Source organism: Equus quagga, chromosome 14 (assembly GCF_021613505.1).
Source record: "Equus quagga isolate Etosha38 chromosome 14, UCLA_HA_Equagga_1.0, whole genome shotgun sequence".
Classification (NCBI taxonomy): domain Eukaryota; kingdom Metazoa; phylum Chordata; class Mammalia; order Perissodactyla; family Equidae; genus Equus; species Equus quagga.
This window is the reverse complement of record NC_060280.1, coordinates 85582672-85605885: the sequence shown is the minus strand read 5'-3', so window position 1 is coordinate 85605885 and position 23214 is coordinate 85582672. Positions and strand designations below refer to the sequence as shown.

At 37.8% G+C, this 23214-nt stretch overlaps 1 protein-coding gene across 1 annotated transcript in view; it reads left to right on the top strand.

Moving 5' to 3' along the window:
* LOC124252022 (zinc finger protein 709-like) overlaps positions 1-15497 on the top strand; it is a 31605-nt gene extending 16108 nt beyond the window's left edge. The window contains exons 2-4 of the mRNA XM_046685100.1: positions 11441-11567; positions 11787-11847; positions 12233-15497. Coding sequence (XP_046541056.1) covers positions 11441-11567; positions 11787-11847; positions 12233-13697 — 1653 coding nt within the window. The 3' untranslated portion in view covers positions 13698-15497. The remainder of the gene's footprint in view (positions 1-11440; positions 11568-11786; positions 11848-12232) is intronic.
* Positions 15498-23214: the final 7717 nt, after the last annotated feature.

Sequence of the window (23214 nt, the reverse complement as noted above, 5' to 3'; positions counted from 1 at the left end):
TTTTTTTTAAAGATTTTATTTTTTCCTTTTTCTCCCCAAAGCCCCCCGGTACATAGTTGTGTATTCTTCGTTGTGGGTTCCTCTAGTTGTGGCATGTGGGACGCTGCCTCAGCATGGTCTGACGAGCAGTGCCATGTCCGCGCCCAGGATTCGAACCGACGAAACACTGGGCCGCCTGCAGCGGAGCGCGCGAACTTAACCACTCGGCCACGGGGCCAGCCCCAAAACACAGAGCTCTTAATTCCCAAAGGAATTAACTTGGCCAGCAAAACATCATGAAAAGTCAGGTCAGAGGACACTCTCAGGAAAGTGGAGAATGAGGTGAAAGGCAATTAGTAGATATGTGTATTTAATGAAGATACAGCTTAGACCATAGGCTGACTAGTTTTGTGGAAAGAACCAGGGAATTAGACAGCTGGGAGGAGGCTTCCAAGGGTCAGAACAAATATCTAACAGTGACATAAGTATTTCTACGAAGGAGCCAGAATTTCACTGGAGTATTTGGTAGAGCAGGTTATGCCCCCCCAGGTCATTGTTGAAAAAAGTAGAACAAGCAGCCCACAGTTAATCTAGTTTAACCATGGGTTGTGTCCGTGAAAGAGGAAGACAGCCCTGTCATTATTAATATCTCATGACAGTTTATGTACCCAAAGCCACATCTGATTCTAGGAGCTATATCAGAAGTTTCACTCTGTGTGGAGGACACAGACTCAACTAAAGTAATCCGTCCAGTTATTGAACAAATGAATAAGCTAATAACAATAAAAAGTCTCAGTAGGAAGGGGCTCAGTACTCAGAGTTGCTACAATGTATTATCAGAAATGTCTGGTCATAAGTATGGGACATGCAAAGATGCAAGAAAGTAGGAACCATACACTGGGAAAGAAACAGCAATTGAAAAAATTACTCTTACAGGTAACCCTCGTAAATTAACAAGTGATGTCTCAGCAGAGAAAAGGAAAGTTAGAAGACGGAGGGATGACATATTCAAAGTGCACAAAGAAAAAACCTGTGAACCAAGAATCCTATGTTCACCAAAACTACCTTGTAAAATATAAAGATGGAATAAAGGCTTTCCTAGATTAACAAAAACTGAGAAGATGTATTAATAGCCACCTGCCTTACAAGGTTACTGAAAGAGTTCTTCAGGTTGAAAGCGAGTGACCCAGGATGGTAATTGATATCAACATAAATAAACAAAAACATCAGTGTAAGTAATTATGTAAATATGTAAGATAGAATAAATACCTGTTTTCTCCTTTCTTCTCTTAGCTGATATCAAAGAAAATGTATAAAATACTACATACTTAATATGCTCTTGTGCTTATTCCATAGAAATATAACATGTGTAATTTGTTTCTCATTAAAAGCACAAAGGTCCTGGGTGGGAGCAAAGCTGTATTGGGCTAATGAAGTGACTGCAGATGGTAAAGAAATAAGTGTAACAATATACTATTTGTCATATCATTAATAGATATAACCTGCATAATAATAGCACAAAACTGGCAAAAGGGAATAGACCTGTATATGAATAAAAATTCCATTGTCACTGGAATTAAGGTAGTATAAATTCAAAGTTTATTCTTATATATTAACATATATATTAAATAGTAGAGCAGCCCCTAAAAAAAACTTTAAAATATGGTGACGAAGTCATTTAAGAATTAAAGTGCTACATTAGAACATATTCAATTAATGCAATATAAAGCCATAAAAGAGGACAAGAGAACTGAAAATAACGTGAGAATTGTAGAAAACAAAAAGTGAAATGGCAGGTGTAATTGCAGCTATGTTAGTAATACTAAATGTGAATGGATTACATTATCCATACAGGAGGAAGAGGTTGTCACCTCAGAGCAGAAAGTAAATAAAACCATGATCTAAACATATGCTGTGTACAGGAAACACTTTAAATTCAAAAATACCAACAGATTGAGAGTAAAAGCTCTGGAAAGTTACATCTGTAAACAGCACTGACAAGATAGCTGAAGAGATGATACAAATTTCTAGGAAAATGGACTTTAAAACAAAAACTGTCAGTAGAGATAATGAGGAAGATTATATCACACCTGAAGGGTCAAAGCTTATGGCCTGCATCTTAGAAAGAAATTTATAGCCATTAAGGCCTATACTAACCAGGAAGAGAGATCTCAAATGAGTAACATAAACTTTCCCCTTAACAGACTTAAAAAGGTAAGGTACCAAACCCAAGACAAGGAGAAAAGGAAATAATAGAAAGTAGAGCAGAAATTGATGAAATGTGGAATAGAAAATACAGAGAAAATCAGTGAAAGCAAATTTGACAAATTTGACAAATCTTTGCCTGCACTGATCTACAGAAAAATGGGGAAGATTCAAATTCATACAATTAGAAAGAAAACGGGATATTACTATGACATCACCAAAATAAAAATTATTATAAAAGAATTCAGTGAACAATGGTATGGCAACAAATCAGATATCTCAGATGAACTGGACAAATTCCTCAAAAGACACAAACTGCTGAACCTAAATCAAGAATTAGTGGAATATCTGAATACTAGTATAAGAAGTGAAGGGGTTGGATTAGTAAACAAACAACCACCCATAAAGTAAGTCTAGCCTGGGATGGCTTCAACACAGAATTTCTCCAAAACATTTAAAAATTATTTAATACTGATTCTTCACACAATCTTCTAAAAATTAGAATGGAGAGAATACTTCACATCCATTTTGTGAGGCCAGTGCAACAAATACCAGCAAACCCAATCCAGCAATATATAAAAGAATTATACACCATGACCAAGTGGGATTTATCCCAGGGATGAAAAGTTGGGTTAACATCTCAAAATCCAATTATGTGATAAAAGATATCGATAGAAGGGCCGGCTCTGTGGTGGAATGGTTAAGTTCGCGCGCTCTGCTGTGGCAGCCCAGGGTTCGGATCCTGGGTGTGGACGTGGCACCACTCGTCAGGCCACGTTGAGGCGGCGTCCCACATCCCACAACTAGAAGGACCTGCAACTAAGATATACAACTGTGTATGGGGTGGGGGTGGGGGTTGGGGAAATAAAAAGCAGGGGAAAAAAGAAGATTGGCAACAGTTGTTTGCTCAGGTACCAATCTTTAAAAAAAAAAAGATATCGATAGAGTAAAAATAAAAGATGGCAAGATCATTTCAGTAGACCCAGGGAAAACAATTCACAAAATCTGGTATCATTTCATAATTAAAGCCCTCAGATCCCCAGGAGTGGAAGGCAATTTCCTAACCTCATAATGAGCATCTATGGAAAACACATAGCTAATGTTATATTTAATAGTAAAAGGCTAGATGCTTTCCCCTGAACATAAGGAATCAAAGAAGGATGTCTGCTCTTGCCACATCCATTCTAGAATATACTGGAGATTTTAGCCAGAACCATTATGCAAGAAAAGGAAATAACATGCATAAAGATTGGATAGAAAGATGTAAAATGATCCTTACTTCCAGCTGAGATATCTTGTTTTCAGAAAACTCAAAGGAAACCACTAAAAAAATTATTAGAACTGATAATTAAGGTCAGCAAAATGGTAGGATACAAGATCAAAATATAAAAATCAGTTGTATTTCTATATACTTGCAATGAACAATCCAATAATGAAATTAAGAAATTTATTGACAAAATCAAAAGGAAGAAAATAACAAATTTGGGAAAGAAGGGTAAAATGAATACTCAAAAAACTGAAAATAGAGTCAAGGGAACCAAAAAATGTATAAATAAATGGGAAACATCTCAATTTCAAGAACCAGAAGACTTAACATTGTTGAAATGGCAGTATTCTCCAAGTGAGCTGAGATTGAGCACATGCCTGACATGATCCCAGTTTATTCCTTTATATAAACTGGCAAGCTCTTTAATAAAATTATGTGGAATTGCCAGGGAATCAGAATAGCCAAAGCAGTCTTGAAAAAGAAAAACAAAATGGTAGGACAAACATTTTCTGATTTCAAACTTTGTAATATGTAATGGTAATCAAGAGTGGGTGGTACTGGGGCTGGCCTCCGTGGCTGAGTGGTTGAGTTCGCTCACTCCGCTGCAGGCGGCCCAGTGTTTCCTTGGTTCGAATCTTGGGCGCGGACATGGCACTGCTCATCAAACCACGCTGAGGCAGCGTTCCACATGCCACAACTAGAAGGACCCACAACGAAGAATATACAACTGTGTACTGGGGGGCTTTGGGGAGAAAAAGGAAAAAAAAAATATTAAAAAAAAAAAGTGGGTGGTACTGACGCAAGGATATATATACAGATCTATGGAATAGATTGACATTTGAGAAACAAACCCATATATCTGTGGTCTACTGGTATTTGAAAAAAGTGCCAAGTATCGGGCAAGAATGTTCTTTGCATATATTGGTGGTGGGCCAACTGGATAGCCATATGCAAAAGAAAGAGGTTTAATCTTTACATGATACCACATACAATAATTTACCAGAAAGGATAAAGACCTAAACTTAAGAGTAAGCTATAATACACTTAGATAGAAGATGGGAAAAAAATCCTGACCTTGGATTTGGCAAAGAATTGTTAGATAAGGCACCAAGAGCAAAACTGGAAAAAGAAGTAGGTAATTTGGACTGCATCAAATTAATGACTTTTGTGCTTCAAAGGACTATCAAGAGAGTGAACACACCCTTTGGAGCCCTTGTGCACTATCACTGGGAATATAAAATTATCTTGATGGTATAAAATACAACATGGCCATTCTTCCACAAATTACAAACTGAGTTACCACCTGAACTGGGAATTCTGCTTCTGAGAATTGAAGTAGAATTGAAAGCAGGGACTTAGATATATGTCCACTCGTGTTTATATTAGCATTATTCGCAATAGCCAAAGGTGGAAGTAAGCCAAGTGCCCATCAACAGATGAATGGATCAAAAAAAATAGGGCACATACATACAATGGTGTATTATTCAGCTTGAAAAAGAAAGAAAATTCTGACATGTGCTACAACTGAACTATACACTTAAAAATGGTGAAAATATAATGATGTGTATATTACTACAATTAAAATTTAAATTTTTATGGCAAGAGAGTGAAAACATCACATACAGAATGGAAGAAAATTTTGCATATCATATATCTGATAAGGAACTTGTATCAAAAATATCTAAAGATCTCTTAAAACTTAATTATAAAAAAGTCAAATAACTCAATATAAATATGGCAAAAGATCTGAACACTGTTTTCCAAGGAAGATAGATAAATGGTCAAGAGTATATGAAAAGATGCTGGGCATCGTTAGTTATCAACAAAATGCAAATCAAAAGTCCATTGAGATACCACTTTATAACCGCTGGGATGGCTAGAGTCAAGAAATGAGGTAATAACAAGTTTTATTGAGGATATATTTAGAAACTTGAACTCTCATACATGGGTGGTGTGAATATAAAATAGTGTAGCCACTGTAGACAAAGGTTTGGGAGTTCCTCAAATATAAAACCTAAAATTACCATATAAGCCATCAATTCCACTCCTAGGTCTTTAGTTACTTTTTGTGTGTATAAGGTGAGAACACTTCATTCTGTCTTCAAAAATTTCAAGTATAAATATTGTATAGGTATATCAAATCATCATGTTTTAAAGAGAAGGCCTTGAAGGCCCAGTTGTCCTTCCTGGGGAGCCTCCCCCTGCAGGTCTCCTACTGCTCACACCCCCATGGAAGGAGCCTTTATCCTGAGAGGAGCTGCAGAGCCCTGGAAAGCTGGGGGTGCCTGTGCTCATGGGGTGGCGAGTGATGCCCTTTCTGAGGTTGTGGTCATGTTTCCTTAGATTTAGACATTTTAGACATTGAGTTTTGCACCACACTGCGGGGGCACTGAGAGAGTAATCTGTGCACAGTGAGAAAGTCTGTGAAGATCAGGTGTTCCGTCCTGTGGACAAAGGGTTCATAAATTTGGAGTTCATGTGGGTTGGAAGCTTAAACTGAATCTGGCTGAGAGTTTCCTCACTTGTGAGAGTGGGAGCCTGGGGGAGGTAGTGCTTCCATGCTCACAGGAGAGGGAGGGTGTGTGGGGTTCCAGAGTTCATCCCTGTGGCTGCTCAGGGGTCGCCACTCTCCTTCACCAGGGACGAGACACTGTAGGGGTGACATCTCAACTGGGAGTGGTTAGACCCTAAATTTGGGAATATGGTCAACTTTCTGAATGTGGATTTTCCTTCTGAACTGTAGGCAAGCAGCCTGCTTCTATGAGCTCATTCAAATATTTGCGTTTGTGTCCTTGGATTCCTTTATCACTTGAAGATTGAAGCCCTTTGATTCTAGTTTATATTTGCATTTCAGATTTTAAAATGAAAGTTGATTGGGAGATATGATATAAATTAAGAAAATTGTGGAACCAAATAGAATTTTTGTTTCCTATACCCAAGGCATCCTCAAGATATGAAACATTTATGTAAATTCTCAGGTGCATTTTCCAATTTTAGGTCAGTTTTTGTGTGTCCACGTCCCTAGAGAACTTTGAAATTTAAAAGGCTATAATGTTGCTAAGGTAAATGAATTCCTATTTTAATGGATATGAGGAAAAAGTACTTGAATTTCTATTTTCATTGGATGTGGAAACAGGTCAAAGCTTATGTAAATAATTGGAATTCCTAGTTTATTTCAGCGCTTTAATTGCAAACCCCTAATGTATTATAATATGCTACTTCTTCCTGAAAATATCCTCAGTGTGAAAAATAGTGGAGGGACAAACTGTCATGCCCCTTGTCCTTTTAGTTAGAAAGGGGTTTGTAATTTTTTTTATGGCTTACAGTTTTATGTTTATTGGTGTTTAAAGGATTAAACCTTAGAGTGATGTCCTACGTAGAAAAATTAAAATTAATTTTAAAATGCCAAATCCATGATCAACCATGAGAAAATTTGTGTATATAAATTTCTCTCCTATTTTAAGTAAATAATGCATAGAAAGGTTAAAAACAATTCCTATGAGAGTCACTTAAGACTCCCTGCCTGCGCGTCCTGCCCCACTCCTCTGCTCTGACTCCGGCCTCCCTCCCATGACCAGTGTTGATCACTGCTTCACCATCCTGTTAGTGTTTCTTTATATAAAAACAAGCCAGTGTGAATAGCTATTTCCTTCCCTGTTTGTTCTTGTAATGAGTGGCCAGGGTGCACATATTTACTATTGGACTGCTGACAACTTAAGCCTCACCCTCCCTTTTCCCCCCTGGGCCTTCTTACCTGGACAGGCTGATGAGAAAGCCTGGAGGCTCCTGTACTGTAGGCTGCTGCTTGCTGGGCAGCTCCTCCTGGGCGCTGTGCTGCCCTGTGTTGCATTGTTGACCCCAGCAAGGCTGGGTTCTATATACAGAGGACTCTGAGTTGGCAGTTTCAGTTCCTTTTAGAGCAGGAGTCTGGGAATGGGGCCCTCCTTAACGTGGTCCTCAGTTGATGTCTTGGGTGGAAATTATCTGTGTGTTTAGAGTGAAAATGAGACTGAGGCTGTGATCACCTCCACATTAGAGGGAGTCTGGGCATTTGAGGATGACTATACCTGTGAATGAGCTGAGCCCATCAGATGGTCACTGATTAAGGAGCAATTATTTCAGAGAGAAAGAAGAGAGAGAAAAATGTAGCCAGCTGGTATCAAGATTACAGAGGGCTCACCAGCATCCCTAAGTAATTCTGCTGCTGCCATCCCTGCGTCTTTTACAACAAAGGTCCTGACCCTCTGGGTTATAGTGGACCACACCCGCAGTCTGAGTTTGGCACAACAAAGGAATTAGTTCAAACCCATCTTAAGCCTGTGTTCCTTGCACTCTGTAAAGCAACCAGTTGTCATGGAGGAGGCCTGTGACCCTGATGGCAGTGATTTGAGGCTCTCAGAGGAGGGCCTTAAGTTGTCTATAGGCTTCTGATGAAGAAACTGCCCCACATCCCACGTTATATGCCGTTAGAGCTGCTATTGTCACCAGGTACTGAGATCTCTTGAAAATAGAGGCACTGAGTAAGTGACCCTCTATTGAGGTGCCTATTATGCCTTTAGCCCTGGAAACAACCTCCTACCAGCTCAGCCCAGTTACTGAAACCTCCTTTTGATATGATGGAGACTAAGCTTGGCCCTCTAGCTTATGCGACCTACAGGAGGGGCATGACCTTTGTTTCTTCAGTTTGTTGAATGATGCTAGAGTGTGATGGAGGAGGTCACCCTCTCCCTGATACCTTGGTTCCCTGGGTAGTTCCTTGAGATTAACTGAGTGCACAGCACTGGGGAGTGCATAGATGTTTAGGACAACGATACATTTGTTGACGATGGAGCTCAGTGGAGAGTTTCTGCTCTTCATCCCTTAATTGGGACATCCCTGATGAAGAACCAAACCCAAGAGGTGATCAAACATCAGGCAGTCATCTTCCTGCTGGCCAAAAATTGACCTCGTCTGTGTATTTTCACAAACTCTTGGATGATTGTCTAAGAGATGCCCCTTTGTGGTCAAAGAACTCTGGGAATCTCTTAACTTAGAAATATCCAAAATAGAATTCTAGGTAACCCTTGTCTGTACATTACTATGTCTACAATACAAGGACTCACCAGGACACTCATTATCCACCTTGGGGTTCTGACACTACTGATGGTGACCATGGCACTTCTCAGAGGATACAGTGCCGTGCTCTCCAACAAGGCATTCGATGGAAGTTTCCCCTCCCTTGTGGGTCTCAGCTCATAGAGCACCATACTGGCTTACTGAAATCAGTTGAATGAGAGATTCCTGTTTCAGTCATCAGGGGTGAATTGTAATGAGTCTGCCTTCATCTTTTGTTTTGAAAGACTTAGGTTTTTTTAGAGCAGATTTAGGTTGACAGAAAAATTGACCAGAATTTAGAGTTCCCACATAACCCTTGTCTCTGCATCCACCGTTTGCATTCTTTTTCACATTTTGTATTACTGTGGTACGTTTTTTACCATTTCCATATGGATGCATTACAGTGCATGGAGCACGTTAGCATTGACTATTTATGTATACAATGTATGGGTTTTGGCAAATGTGTAATGACATGTATCCATCATTTCTGTGTCATATAGTGTAGTTTCAGTTCCCTAAAAATCCTGTGTATTTCACGTATTGACTCATCCCTCCCTCCAACCCTCTAAACTTTCACAACCAAAGTGGCTCATACTTTTGTCTTTTCCAGAATGTCATATACTTGGAATCATACACTACATAGCCTTGTCACATTGGCTTATTTACTTAGGAGTATACTTTTAAGGATCCTCCATGTGTTTTCATGGCTTGATACCTCATTTCTGTTTATTACTGAACAGTATTTCATTGTATGGCTACACCACTGTTTGTTTTGGTCTATTTTATTCTTGAAGGACATCTTGCTTAAAACTCTAACTTTTGCCATTTATGAATAAAGCATTTATAAACATTCGTCTGTAAGTCTTGTGTGAACATAAGGTTTCAATTCATTTGGAAAAATACCAAGGAGTGTAATTGCTGGATCTTATACTCCATGTAGTAAGAATGTATTTTGTTTTGAAAGAAAGCTCTTCTCTTCTGTTGTAGGTGCACCAAATTCCACCAGCAATGAATGAGGATTACCTGTAGCTTCACATCTTCCCCATATTTGGTGTTCTGAGTGTTTTGTCTTTACCCATTTAATAAGCATTTAATGACACCTCAGTTTTTCTCTCAGAAAGTTCTTATTTCTCCTTTATGTTTGAAGAATAATTTTGGTTGACAGAATTCTAGTGGAGTGCATTTTTATTTTCAAAACTTCAGATATTTCACTGTGCTCTGTTCATGCTCGCATGGTTTTTGAAAAGAAGTCCACTTAATTCAATAGTTTGTTTCCTTTTACTGAATATCTGTTTCTTCTCTGGCATTTCTCAGTATATCCTTTGTCTTTGATTTTTCTCTAGTTTGAATATGATATCCTTGGGTGTGCGTTTTTGTAGGTAATCATGTTTAGCTTCTCTGAGATTCCTGGATGTAGAGTTTGCTGGCTGTGATTAATTTTAGGATACATTGGTGATTATTACTTCACTTGTGTCTTCTGTTTCTTTCTGTCTTCCTTTTCCTTCAGGTATTCCCATTATGTGTATTTTAAACCTTCTGTTAAAGAAGGTTGTCCTAGCTTCATGGATATTGTATTCTGTCTTTTTGTTCTCTTTGTCTTTGCATTAAACTCTGGTGAAACAGATTTTTGTTTAGTACAATCCTTGTTAAGAACAGAATATCTGGGGCATATTTCAAAATGCCCTCTTTTCTCCTCCCTAATTTTGGAGATACTGGTTTGCTCTATGCCTTCAAGGCTGTTATGAATCTAAGAAGAGTTGTTCACTTCAAGTTTGTTTGTTTTCTTCTTGTGAGGTTAAGAATGAGAGCTTCTAAGTTCCTTCAGTGTGGAATCAGCTGTTGGCAGGACATCGTCTAGAGTGGCTGGTCAGGAAACACTTCCTCTTGAAGTTGGAGAATGGAGATTTTCATTCTTTTGGAGGAAAACACTCTTAAATCCTTCACACATTTTATAATCATGGGCAAATTTATCATCCAGCCATTGTGGACTTCAATGAACTCCCTTGCAATCTGCTCCTCTTAACCTTTTCCTCAAGGACAGCAAGGCCCAGGGTACACTGTGGCTTTTGACAAGAAAGAACTCTTGTTGCACATTCTTATCTCACTATGTGTCCTAAACATTGGCAGGAAGTAACCTTGAGGCACATGAGTATAGGGATTTTATGGTGTAACTTGTCACGCCTTTTTCTTTGTGTCTGAGCTCTAAGATCCAAATAATTTTCTGGCCCTATCAAATCATGCAAAGAGAGACAGGCAGAACTGAGTCTGTGATAAATGTTACACAAATTAAAAGCAATGCTTCCCCACAAGAATATTTACATTTACCCAGCTCCATCTGATTATTTGTAATGGCCTGGAGTACTTTAGGACAATGTGGCCAGCTGGGCTTTGTTAGACATTTGATTTCTACAGGCCTCCTGGACTCTCTGTTTGGTGATAGGACTAGACAAAGGAGCTCCCAGTTCTTCACTTCAATGTTTTTATCCATTGAAACCTCATGCAGATTTGACCCTCTGCCTCATGGAGTGGTGTAACTCATGGGTAATAAGGAAGAAGACAAAAGAATTTTTCTCATGTGGAGGTCTGGTCTTAAAATGATAATATTTGTTTCATTAGTATGGCATTCTGTCATTTTCCTAGATGCTCTGAGCCCTACTGTTAGAAATATGATGTAATGGGATCACAGTAGAAATGTCCAAACAATTTCCATGTGTTCATGATGCTGTTCAATTGATGAAGAAGTGAGTACAGAACAACTGAGTTTTTGATAATCAAATCATAGAATTAATGTTTGGAGATGACACAATCATGTGTAACCTTCATACAAAGGGAGTATGGGTTTCCAGCGCTGTTACACTTATGCATCCTACTCTACACTTATTTGTGATGTTTTAGGACTCAGTGGACATTGAAGATGTGGCTGTGAACTTCACCCCAGAGGAGTGGACTTTACTGGATCCTTCACAGAAGAAACTCTACATAGATGTTATGTGGGAAACTTTCTGGAATGTGATCTCAATAGGTAAGAATGAGGACATTCCTTCACTTCATCAATTAGAGAAAAAGTGTCTATCACTTTTTTTTCCTGCCTATCAATGTTATTCCAAAATGTAGAATGTAGAAAGGGGAGGATGTTGGTAAATAAACTAGAAATGGTCACAGCTCATCATGGACTTAGAATCTAAAAAATTTTCTGTAATTGCTAATATGTTGGAATAAACTTTCTGGGTCTACATTTCAGGAAAAACATGGGAAGATCATGATGCTGAAGATCAGTACAAAGACCAGGGGAGAGAACTAAGGTGAGTCACTCTTACTATAGAAAGCAATGTCTCATATGAGAATCCTGGTATGTTAGAAATTTTCAAAAGAAGTAAACAAAACTAATAACCCTTGCTTCAAATTTAGATGTTCTTAGAAAATTTTCACCAAATATGCTTTCTGAAATATAAAGTAGAGGTTTAGTTTTTATAAAACAGTTCACTTGGAAACAGTATTAATAAACCCTATGTATGAATGCCATTGTTTTGACAATAGCAAGTATAAAGTCCTTGCGCAGCATTTAGTATGTATTCAATTTCAGAGAATTCAGACCAGGCAGAAAACATAAACTTTTCCTATAAATCATAACAAACATAAAATCATTAGTAAAGAAATCATTAATAATGTGCTTCTCATTTTTCACAGAACTCATATGGTAGGGGGTCTCTATGAAAGTGAAGACAGTAGTCAATATGGAGAAAACTTCAGCCTTATTCCAAACCTAAACCTGAATGAGAAGACTACTGGAGATGAACTATGCAAATGCAGTGCATGTGGACAACTCTTCATGTATCATTCATTCCTTTATGGTCACGTTATATGTCCCATTGAACACAAACCATATGCCTATCAAAAATATGGAGAGAAGCCATATAAATGTAAGGAATGTGGGAAAGGCTTCACTTTTCCCAGTCTTCTTCGAATACATGAAAGAACTCATACTGGAGAGAAACCCTATGAATGTAAAGAATGCAGTAAAGCCTTCACTTTTTACAGTTCTCTTCGAGTACATGAAAGAACTCATACTGGAGAGAAACCTTATGAATGTAAAAGATGTAGTAAAGCATTCAATTCTTCCAGTTTTCTTCGAATACATGAAAGAAATCACACTGGAGAGAAGCCCTATGAATGTAAAGAATGCGGTAAAGCATTCACTTCTTCCAGTTCTCTTCGAAAACATGAAAGAATTCATACTGGAGAGAGACCCTATGAATGTATGGAGTGTGGGAAAGCCTTTGTAGCTCCTTATAAGCTTCGCTCACACATGATCTTTCACACCGGAGATGGACCTTATAAATGTAAGGAATGTGAGCAAGCATTCATTTCTCTCGGTTCACTTCAAAGACATGAGAGAACTCACACTGGAGAGAGACCATATGAATGTAAAGAATGCAGGAAGGCATTCAGTCGTACCAGCATTCTTCGAATACATGAAAGAACTCATACTGGAGAGAAACCCTATGGATGTAAAATATGCACTAAAGCATTTACTTCTTCCAGTTCTCTTCAACTACATGAAAGAATTCATACTGGAGAGAAACCCTATGAATGTAAGGAATGTGGGAAAGCCTTTGTAGCTTCCTATACACTTCGATCACACATGATCTTTCATACCGGAGATGGACCTTATAAATGTAAGGAATGTGAACAAGCATTCATTTCTCCCAGTGCGTTTCAAAGACATCAAAGGAGCCACACTGGAGAGAAACCATATGAATGTAAAGAATGTAGTAAAGCATTCAGTCGTACCAGTTTTCTTCGAAAACATGAAAGAACTCATACAGGAGAGAAACCTTATGGATGTAAAATATGCAATAAAGCATTCACTTCTTCCAGTTCTCTTCGAGTCCATGAAAGAATTCATACTGGAGAGAAACCCTATGAATGTAAGGAATGTGGGAAAGCCTTTATAGCTCCCTCAAGCCTTCGATCACACATGATCTCTCACACTGGAGATGGACCTTATAAATGTAAGGCATGTGAGAAGGCATTCATTTCTCCCAGTTCATGTAAAAGACATGAAAGAAACCACACTAGAGACAAACCCTATGATTGTGAAGAATCTATGAAAGTCTTCAGTTCTCCTCAAAGTTTCCAAATATATAAATGAAATCATACTGGAGAGTACATGTATGAATGTAAAAAATGTAGTAAAGCGTTCAGTTTTTCCAGTTCTCTTCAAAGACATGAAAGAACTCATACTGAAGAGAAATCCTGAAATGTCAGGAAGGTGGGAAAGACTTTATTTCTCATGCAAATTTTCAAGGATATGTGAAAAGCCACATTAGAAGGAAAGCCATATAAATGTAAAGAATGCGGGAAAGTCTTTTGTCATCCCAGTTCTTTCTGAAGGCATGAAAGGACTCACTTGATAAAACCTCTTTAATGTAAACAGTGTAGGAAAAGCTTCAATAGGCCTACATTCTTATATGTCAAACTCCCACCAAAAATAAATATAAATGGAAGTCATGAGAAACCTTGATGGAAATTAATTTGTGTACAATGTTCTAGAAAACTTTGAACATGAAAGAGTCATTATAAAAGTTGTAAATATATTGTTTACCAAGCCTCTTTCTTAAAGTGTAACATTGGATTGTGAATTTGTATTAATTACTTTCAGAAATGAATATTGAAGTGAGATATTTCTGAAAGTAATCCTTTATCAATGGTACAGAAGCATAATAGGTAGTTCCTTTCTCTTAAATCAATTAATATTTTCTCTTTACTTTTTATAATGTTTTAATTGTTCTATGTTAAGGGGCCATTGGAAAATGACAGTGTGTAGTTTTTGGGATTTTCTTACTGCCTTGTATTGCAGTTCCTGGATGTCCCTAATCCTGTGTATATATTGTTCCTTTCTTAGAGAAAGCTCCTTTTTTGGGGAGGTGGGGGGTGGGTATAGGACCCTTTTTTAATTTTCCATTCTATTAAACAGTTGGAATAAATTTTTATGGATAGCAAGTTTATCAAAGAGTATACTTTCCAGTGAATTCTTATTTTCCTATTTGAGCCTTTGCTCTTTGTCCTTGCTTCTGGCTGGTATTTGGTGAATAGACCTTGAATTAAGTAGAGGCCTGTGAGAGGGCAACAAATGCTAGAGCTGGACATATCACCCTTGTGTTGTGTTATGTAAATGGGAGTAATATTAAGAACTAGATCTTTAAGAACCCATCCCCTTTATGATTCCATGTTAGAATTCACCAATAGCCTCACTTTCATAACATTTGGAAGGCAGAGGCAGATAAGGCATTAATCAGATTTTGGAGCCACCATACAGGGAGAAATACAGTTGCATAGGAGCTTCAAGGAAACCATCTTCCAGCCCATTCTCTGGATTCCTTGCCCTTTTAGTCAAGAGGACCTTGGAAACCACCACCAATTGTTTGATTTCCATTTTCTTAGAGGTGTATTTTCCACTGATGTTTTCACAAGTTTCACATCAAAGATCCATTAGAGTTAGGATTTTTCTGTAAGGCCTCTTGTGTCCACTAGGAAACTAATTCAGACTTTCTTCCCCTCTTCTCTAGATGATAATTGAATAAGGTCTAATGTGTATAGGAAACAACTTACGCTGTTAATAGTGCTAGTGAGCCTGTTTCCCTGATTCAATATGACATCTACAATGGGGCATAAAAAGAAGAACTTGGGAGTTTGTTTCTCTGCTGCATTGTGCAGTGGCTGCCTTGACCCAGTTCTTCCATGGGAGAACAATCACCTTGCTCATGTCAGGAAGACTGTTTCCTGTTACTTGTAGCTGAACATAGTCCCTCAATATGTTTTCAATAATGTTTGTATGTCATTAAAACTAGGTACATTTCTTTGTGAAATGAATGCTTCTGTAGTTGTTTCATTGATGTACTGTGTCAACTGTTCTAATCTATTGTGTGCTAATAAATATAATTGGTTTCATTTCCTCAGAATATATTAAAATCCATTTTAGTTATGGATTTTCAGATATGCTTTGCAATTTTCTCTATTCATTGAACATTATGAATCAATTTTGTCTTGTGCATACAAATTCAGGTATTTTTTTCCTCAAACTTTATTTTTTGTTCTTTTACAGTTATGATTTTTATCATGAAACTAATTTCTCATTCATTCTTAACCCAAAACATAAAAATCTTGGCTTTTTCAGTGCCCTCTTGTCAGTAACCTGCAGGATTGCACCTGTAGTGAGAGGGGTGTAATGAATTCTAGGAAGAATGACCACAGACCATAGAGGACTGTGAGGAATAACAGTAACGTGCTGCTCCAAAGGACTTCTTACAAGATTTTGCCATGAGTTTGTGGATGTGATTGCTGTTCACGGAAGCAAGTCACTTTCTGTATTGAATGATGTGAGGAGGTAAACTTAATTCTATCTTTCGTAAATATTTTGTTTTTGTTAATTACTGTTTTCTAGAAGGCAATACCAATGTAGTGGAGCTAAAGTTTATTTTTAAGAAGTTCCAGTCAGTCATTTTAGTAAGAAGGAGGGAATGTTAGTCATTTTTTATTTAGAATTTTGTTTTTTCCCATTTTTACTGATATGGTTACCAAATACTGCCAGTTCTGTTAAAATATGTAAATTCAACTCTTAGTATATTACACAATATTTTTAATATCTCATGCCACAACTGAGGCCTTTGAGTTTAGGCAAATTTTTGAGATAACACAAGCCTAGCAAAGGAGAGAGACAGGACCACTATGCCAAGTAAGCATTTCTTTCTCAGAGACTGTGCTTTTGATGATAATATTTCAACATCTCTCACGTGCCATGCACTTTAAAGTAAACAGACCCAATATAGCAGAAATAAGGCATGGTGAGATTTTGGTACAGTGGCATGAAACAAACAAGTTCTTGTGGTCCTGATACTTACATGTTTGAAGGAAAATAGAGATGATTAAATGGTAAAGCTTTGTCTGATAAGATGGAAATAGGAACTGTGAAGGAAAGTAAAAAATAACATTGAGCTAATAGGGAGGCTGAAGTGTGTGTGTCTTTTGAATGAGGGTAGGAGCCTCAGTAAGTGAGGATGTCATTGTTATCTGGGCCTGGAGACTTCCTATTGACTCAAGCCACAGATATTTGTGGTGTCTTTTTGTATTTAATATAATTTGAGAGGATCTTTATTTTACCTTTAACATTTTTAAATGCTATAGTCTTTGGCATTTTTATTTTGCTGCTGTACAGACTTGAATGTGCAATACATACTTCACTAAACCATGGAGTTCCTCCCATTTAGAGAAACAGGTACAGTCATGCACACTCTTCTAGCTCATCCTGAGTGTACTCTGAGTAGAGTGATGTCTATGCAAGTCCACCGTGATCCCCCAGTGGAAACACCAAAAACCTATGGGTGTTTAGAGGCAATCGTCCAAGGAGTAATTGAGGTGAGCTGCAGAGAGAGGGAATCATTTGAGTAATATCCGAATGGCGTACAGGGAGAAATGCGAAATAGTGTCTTCTTATTGCAGGAGTGGCTGGAAGTCTTTCATTTCACTGATCCACAAAGCTCTGTAGCCCACCTTGCTGTTCACAGGTTTTATTTCTGTAGGCTTAGATATTGAACATGCATTGTTGAAAAGTGGGAGACAGTAGTAACAGCTGCAAGGTTTAATAAAAAGCAAAAGAAAGTCTTAATCTTTGCCATTTTATTTTAGTGTTAACTTACATATTGGAGGAGTTTTGTTCAAATGAGCACCACAAGAGTGTTCTTGGAGATGGCATGTTTCCCATGTTTTAAAGGCAATATTACTATACATTTGTGAGAATTCACGAGTACACCTAAAATATATATTCATATAATTAGTGGAAAATTAATAATAGAATCACTTGCATATGTTAGGAGAATGTTAAACTCTCTTGATCCCTGGTTTTTATGCATTCAGTACTTCTGTCTAACACTGTGGGATCTTTCTTAGGAAGAACCGAAAGATTGAGAAGAAGGACTCAGTCCTCAACGGGCCTTTCTTGCAACCCTGTCTTAAATGAGGAAACACGCCCTAGGGTGGGACCTGCCCTCAGCTCATACTCATAACAGGAGTGAAGTGAGAGGGCTCCCAGAATCACTGAGTTTAAATCAGGTTCTGTGTACAGATCTGTAGAAATACTGTGCTTCTGAAACAAAAAGCTGTCTCCTAAGTGGGACCTATCTGAGGACATCCTCACTCATGTGCATCAGCTTCGTTTCCTTCCATTGTCGTGCACAGACCATTTCCAGCTCTTTGTTTCCCAACTCAAGCCTACTAGTGTCTGCTTATTTGGAAACAACTTAGAAATTTTGGAAATGTCCCTCACTTTGGAAAATGTCCCTCAAACAATGCTGGGGGCCTGTGAACTGAGAGGGTGACAGAAGGAGTGGTAGAACCCATGTCATGGGAACATTGTCAGCCACAGCTGTCCCAGCTGTTGTATATTTATCAGATTTGCTTTCTTACTCACACAACACTTAAAAGTGAATGCCTTTGAATGGAGAAACAAATGGCTCTAGAATTTGTCAAAATAACAGTCACACCATTAGCATCTCCCTCCACACACTGCTCTCCCATAGAGGCTGTAGCAGCCTCCCATTATGCATACGTGAGTCTCTAAACCTCTCACAGTGGACAAAGTTTGCCCAAGGCATTCTTGTGCCAAAATCATTCTCCTTACCCAGTGCTGCACACAGAGAAGATGCCGATGGCAACTGACAGAGTCTTTATGTACATGGAGGCTCTCGTAGGGCCTGAGTTGATGGTCCTCCACAGCCAGCTTCCCATTTTCCCTTGGGTCATGAATGCAGGACCCCTCAGGCTGACTAAATAGAGACCTGCTCGTTGAAGAGAGATGGGACATCCTCAGAGTCCTAAAACATCACACATGTATAGAGCAAGATGATAAGACTGACAGTAGTGGGGATCTATACTCCATTTGTAGGAGGGTTACATATGATTCTGTCGTCTCCAAACATTTATTCTATGTTGTGATCATTAAAAACTCATTGCTTTTCTGTACACACTTCCTCATCAGTGTAGCAGCATCATGAACACGTGGAAAATATTTACACATTTTTACTGTGATCATATTACATCATATTTCTCTCTACCAGCAGGGTCCAGAGCATGTTGGGAAATGACAGAAATGCTGTACAAATGAAAAACAAATTATCATTTTAAGACCAACAATTGCTTGTACGAAAAATTCTTTCATCTTCCTTATTATGTACCAGTTACAGCACTCCATGAGGCAGAGAGTCAAATCTGCATGAGGTTTCAGTGGATTAAAACCTGGTGAAGAACTGGATGCTTTTTTGTCTAGTCCCAGCGTTAAACAGAGAGTCCAGGAGGCCCGTAGAAATCAGACTTTTCTCAAAGCCCACTGGCCACACTGTCCTAAAGTACGCCAGGCCATTACAAGGAGTCAGATGCAGCTGAGTGAACATAAATATTCTTGTGGGGAAGCGTTGCTTTTAACTTGTGTAGTATTTATCCTAGACTCAGTTCTTCCTTTCTCTGTCTGTATGATTGGATGGGGCTAGAAAGTTATTTGGAATTTAGAGCTCAGACGTGAGGAATAAGTCATGACAAGTTACACCATAAAAATCCCTGTACTCACTTGCCTCAAGCCTCCTTCCTGCCAACTTTTAGAACACATAGTGAGATGATAATCTGCCATGAGGGCTCTTTCCAGTCAAAGAGTAACAGCACACCATCAGCCTTGGTGCCCTTGAGGGGCAGATTAGGAGCTACAGATTGCAAGGGAGTTCATTGATGTCCGCAAAGGTAAGGTGTGATGGTAAATTTGCCCATGATTATCACATATGTAATAGATTCAACAGTGCTTTCCTCCAAAAGAATATAAAGTGTCCATTCTCCAATTTCAAGAGGCAATGTTTCCGACCAACCACTCCAGGTGACACTCTGTCAACTTATGGTCCAGCACTTAAGAACTAAGAAGTTGTCATTCTCAATCTCACAAGAAGAAAATGAACAGACTTGAAATAAACAACTCTTCTTAGATCCATGAGAGCCTTGAGGTCATAGGGCAAACCAGTGGCTCCATTGTTGGGAAAGAGAAAAAAAGATGTCATTTTGAAATATGCCCCAAATATTCTGTTCTTAACAAAGCCTGTACTCAAAAAAATCTATTCCACCAGAGTCTAATGCAAAGACAAAAAGAACAAAAAAGACAGTGTGTAATATCCATGAAACCTAAGACAACCCTCTTTAACTGAAGGTTTAAAACATACATAATAGGAATTCCATAAGGAAAAGAAAGACAGAAAAAAGCAGAAGAAACAAGTGAAGTAATAATCACCAAAATATCCTAAAATTAAACATAGCTATCACACTGTGTATCCAGGAAGCTCAGAGAACACTAAACATAATAAACTACAAAAGCACACACCCAACTGTATCACATTCAAACTAGAGAAAAATCAGACAGAGAATATATATATAAATGCCAGAGAAGAAACAAAGATTTGAATTAAATTAGACTTCTTTTCGAAAACCAGGCAAGCAAGAGCAGAGTAGAGTGAAATATTTAAAGTGTTGAAAATAAAAAGCCACTCTCCTAGAATTCTCCATTAAGCAAAATTGTCCTTCAAAAATAAAGGACAAAGACTTTCTGAGACAAAAATTGAGGAAATTTGTCATGAGTACACCTACTTTGAAAGAAATGTTCAAAAATTTATCAGAAAGAATGTAGATGATAAAGGTGGTGGATTAGAAAAATATTTTTTACATTTCTTATAATTAATATAACAGATGATATTTAAAATATTAGCAACAATGTATTTGGTAATGAGAAGCTTACAGATAAGTGAAATAAATGACAGCAATGTGACAAGGGACAGGAAAGGGGAATTTATGAATAGTGTGTGAAGAAGTACTTACACAACATGAAGTGGTACAGTTATTTGACAGAGGATGTGGGTTGGTTGTAAAAGTATGCTGAAACCTCAAAAGCAACCTCTAAAAAATACTTTTTAAAAAATATGTAGCTGATATGCTAAGAAAAGGAAAAAACAATGAGAGAAAATGCTCAATTTCAGCCAGAAAAAGAAAAAAAGGTGAAAAACAAAAAAACAAGGGTAAAAATGGAAAACAGTAAAAGGTTTGGTAAATATTAATCCAACTGTATCAATAACCATTTTAATCATCAATGGTCTTAACACAATTGAAAGACACAGTATTATCAGATTTCAAAAACTCAATTATCTTGTCTAAAGAAACCCACTTTAAGTATAAAGACACAGATAGAGGAGGGGTAAAGGGATGGAGAAAAACAGACCATGCCAACACTAATCATAGGAAAACTGCTTTAGACATATGAATTATAGACAATGTGATTTCAAACCAAGGAAAATTAAGAGATAAAGAGGGGCATTAGATACTGATAAAGGAGTCCATTCTCCAAGAAGGCACAGCAGTCTTTCATGACTATGTGCACCAGAAGAGAGGGGCAAAACACATGAGGCAAGAACTGATAGAATGCAAGGAGGAAAAGATGAATCCAGTACTATAGCTGTAGAACTCAACATCCCTTATCACAAATTATAAATTCCATTAGGCAGGAAATGAGGAAGGACAGAGGAGAACTGGATAGCACTGTGAAACAACTGGATTTCATTATAATCTGTGGAATAGTTCACACAACAACAGCAGAAGATACATTCTTCTCAAGTTCTCAGTGGAACATTCACCAGGACAAACCACATTCTGGGACATAAAGCACACCTTAACAAATTTGAAACAACAGAAATCATACAAAATATGCTCTCACACCACACAGGCATTCATCCAGAAATCAGTAACAACAAGATAGTTAGAAAACCCCCAATATGTGGAGATTTGACACTTATAACTAATACATAGGATAAAAGAAGTCTCAAGAGAAATAAAAAAATTATTTTGAACTAAATGAAATAAAAACACAACATACCAGAGGTTCTTGGATGCAGCAAAAGCAGTGTCTAGAGGGAAATTTATGCCACTGGACAAATACACTGGAAAAACCAAAGATCTATAATCAATAATGTAAGCATCTACCTTAGGAAACAATAAAGAGTAAATTAAACCCAAAGTAAGCACAATGAAAAAAATAATAAAAGTCAGAAAAGAAATCAAGGGCTGGCCCCCTAGCTGAGTGGTTAAGTATGCATGCTCCACTTTGGCAGCCCAGGGTTTTGCTGGTTTGGATCCTGGGCATGGACATAGCACCGCTCATCAGGCCGTGCTGAGGTGGTGTCTCACATAGCACAACCAGAAGTACCTACAGCTAGAATAAACAACTATGTACTGGGGGCTTTGGGGAGAAGAAGAAGAAGGAAGAAAAAAAGATTGGCAACAGATGTTAGCTCAGGTGACAATCTTAAGAAAAAGAAAAGAAGAAAAGAAAAGAACTCAATGTCATTTTGGAAATCAATGGAGAAAATTAAAACAAAAATGGTTCTTTGACAAGACTAATAAAATTGATAAACATCTAGTCAAGATAACAAAGAAAAGATGGAAGACAGAAATTACTAACATCAGAAAATGAAGGAAGGGGAAATGAAATTTAAAAAGGATTTGATAAAATACATCCATTTAAGATAAATTAGTACTAGATAGGAACTTCCATCTCTTGAGAAAGAACATCTTTATGAATCCTGTAGCTAAATTTACAACATTTGTTCCGTATGGCACGATTGCCTCTGTGAAACATCTGAAAGCATTTACAACAACAAATAACTCCTGGAATTAATAAGAGAGTATAGCAAGGTTGAAGGGTATGTGAGTCAATTGCTTTCCTTACAGACCCACATAAATACAGTCAACTGACCTTTGACAATGAAGGAAAGGCAATCCAAATGAAAAGGAAGTCTTTTAAACAAATACTGGTGGAAATAATGGAAATTCACATGCAAACACAAACAAAAACAGATGTAGACAAAGGCCTTACACCTTTCACAAAAATCCAGTCAAGACACATCACAGATCTAAATGTAAAATGCCAAAGGAATAAACTCCTAAAAGATAATGTAGGAGAAAATCTAGATGACCTTGGAATTGGAGATGAATTTTTAGATACAAAACCAAAAAGCAAGGTCCACAAAAGACAAAAACAAAAATTTTACTTCATTAAAATGAGAAACTCCTGCTCTGAGAAAGATACTGTTAAGAGAATAAAAACATACTTTACAGAGTAAGAGAACATCTTTGTAAAACGTATCAGATAAATGAGAGCTATCTGAAATACCAAAAGAACTCTTAAAACTCAACAGTCAGAAGACAAACAGCCCAATAAAAAAAAATGGGCAAAAGATCTGAACAAACAGCTCACTGAAGAAGATAAATAGATGGGAAATAAGAAGTGAACACATGCTCCACATCAAATGTCACTAGGAAATTGCAAATAAAACAACGAGGTATCACTGAAATATTATTAAATGGGTAAAACACCCAGAGCACCAAATATTGGTAAAGATGTGAAGCTTACCAATAATCCTCATTCGTTCCGGGGGGAATGGATTTGGTGCACCTACAATGGAAGACAGGATCTTTCTTTCAAAACAAAATACACTATTACTACAGGGCTGGCCCCATGGCCGAGTGGTTAAGTTTGCCTGCTCCGCTGCAGGTGGCCCAGTGTTTCAATCCTGGGCGCGGACATGGCACTGCTC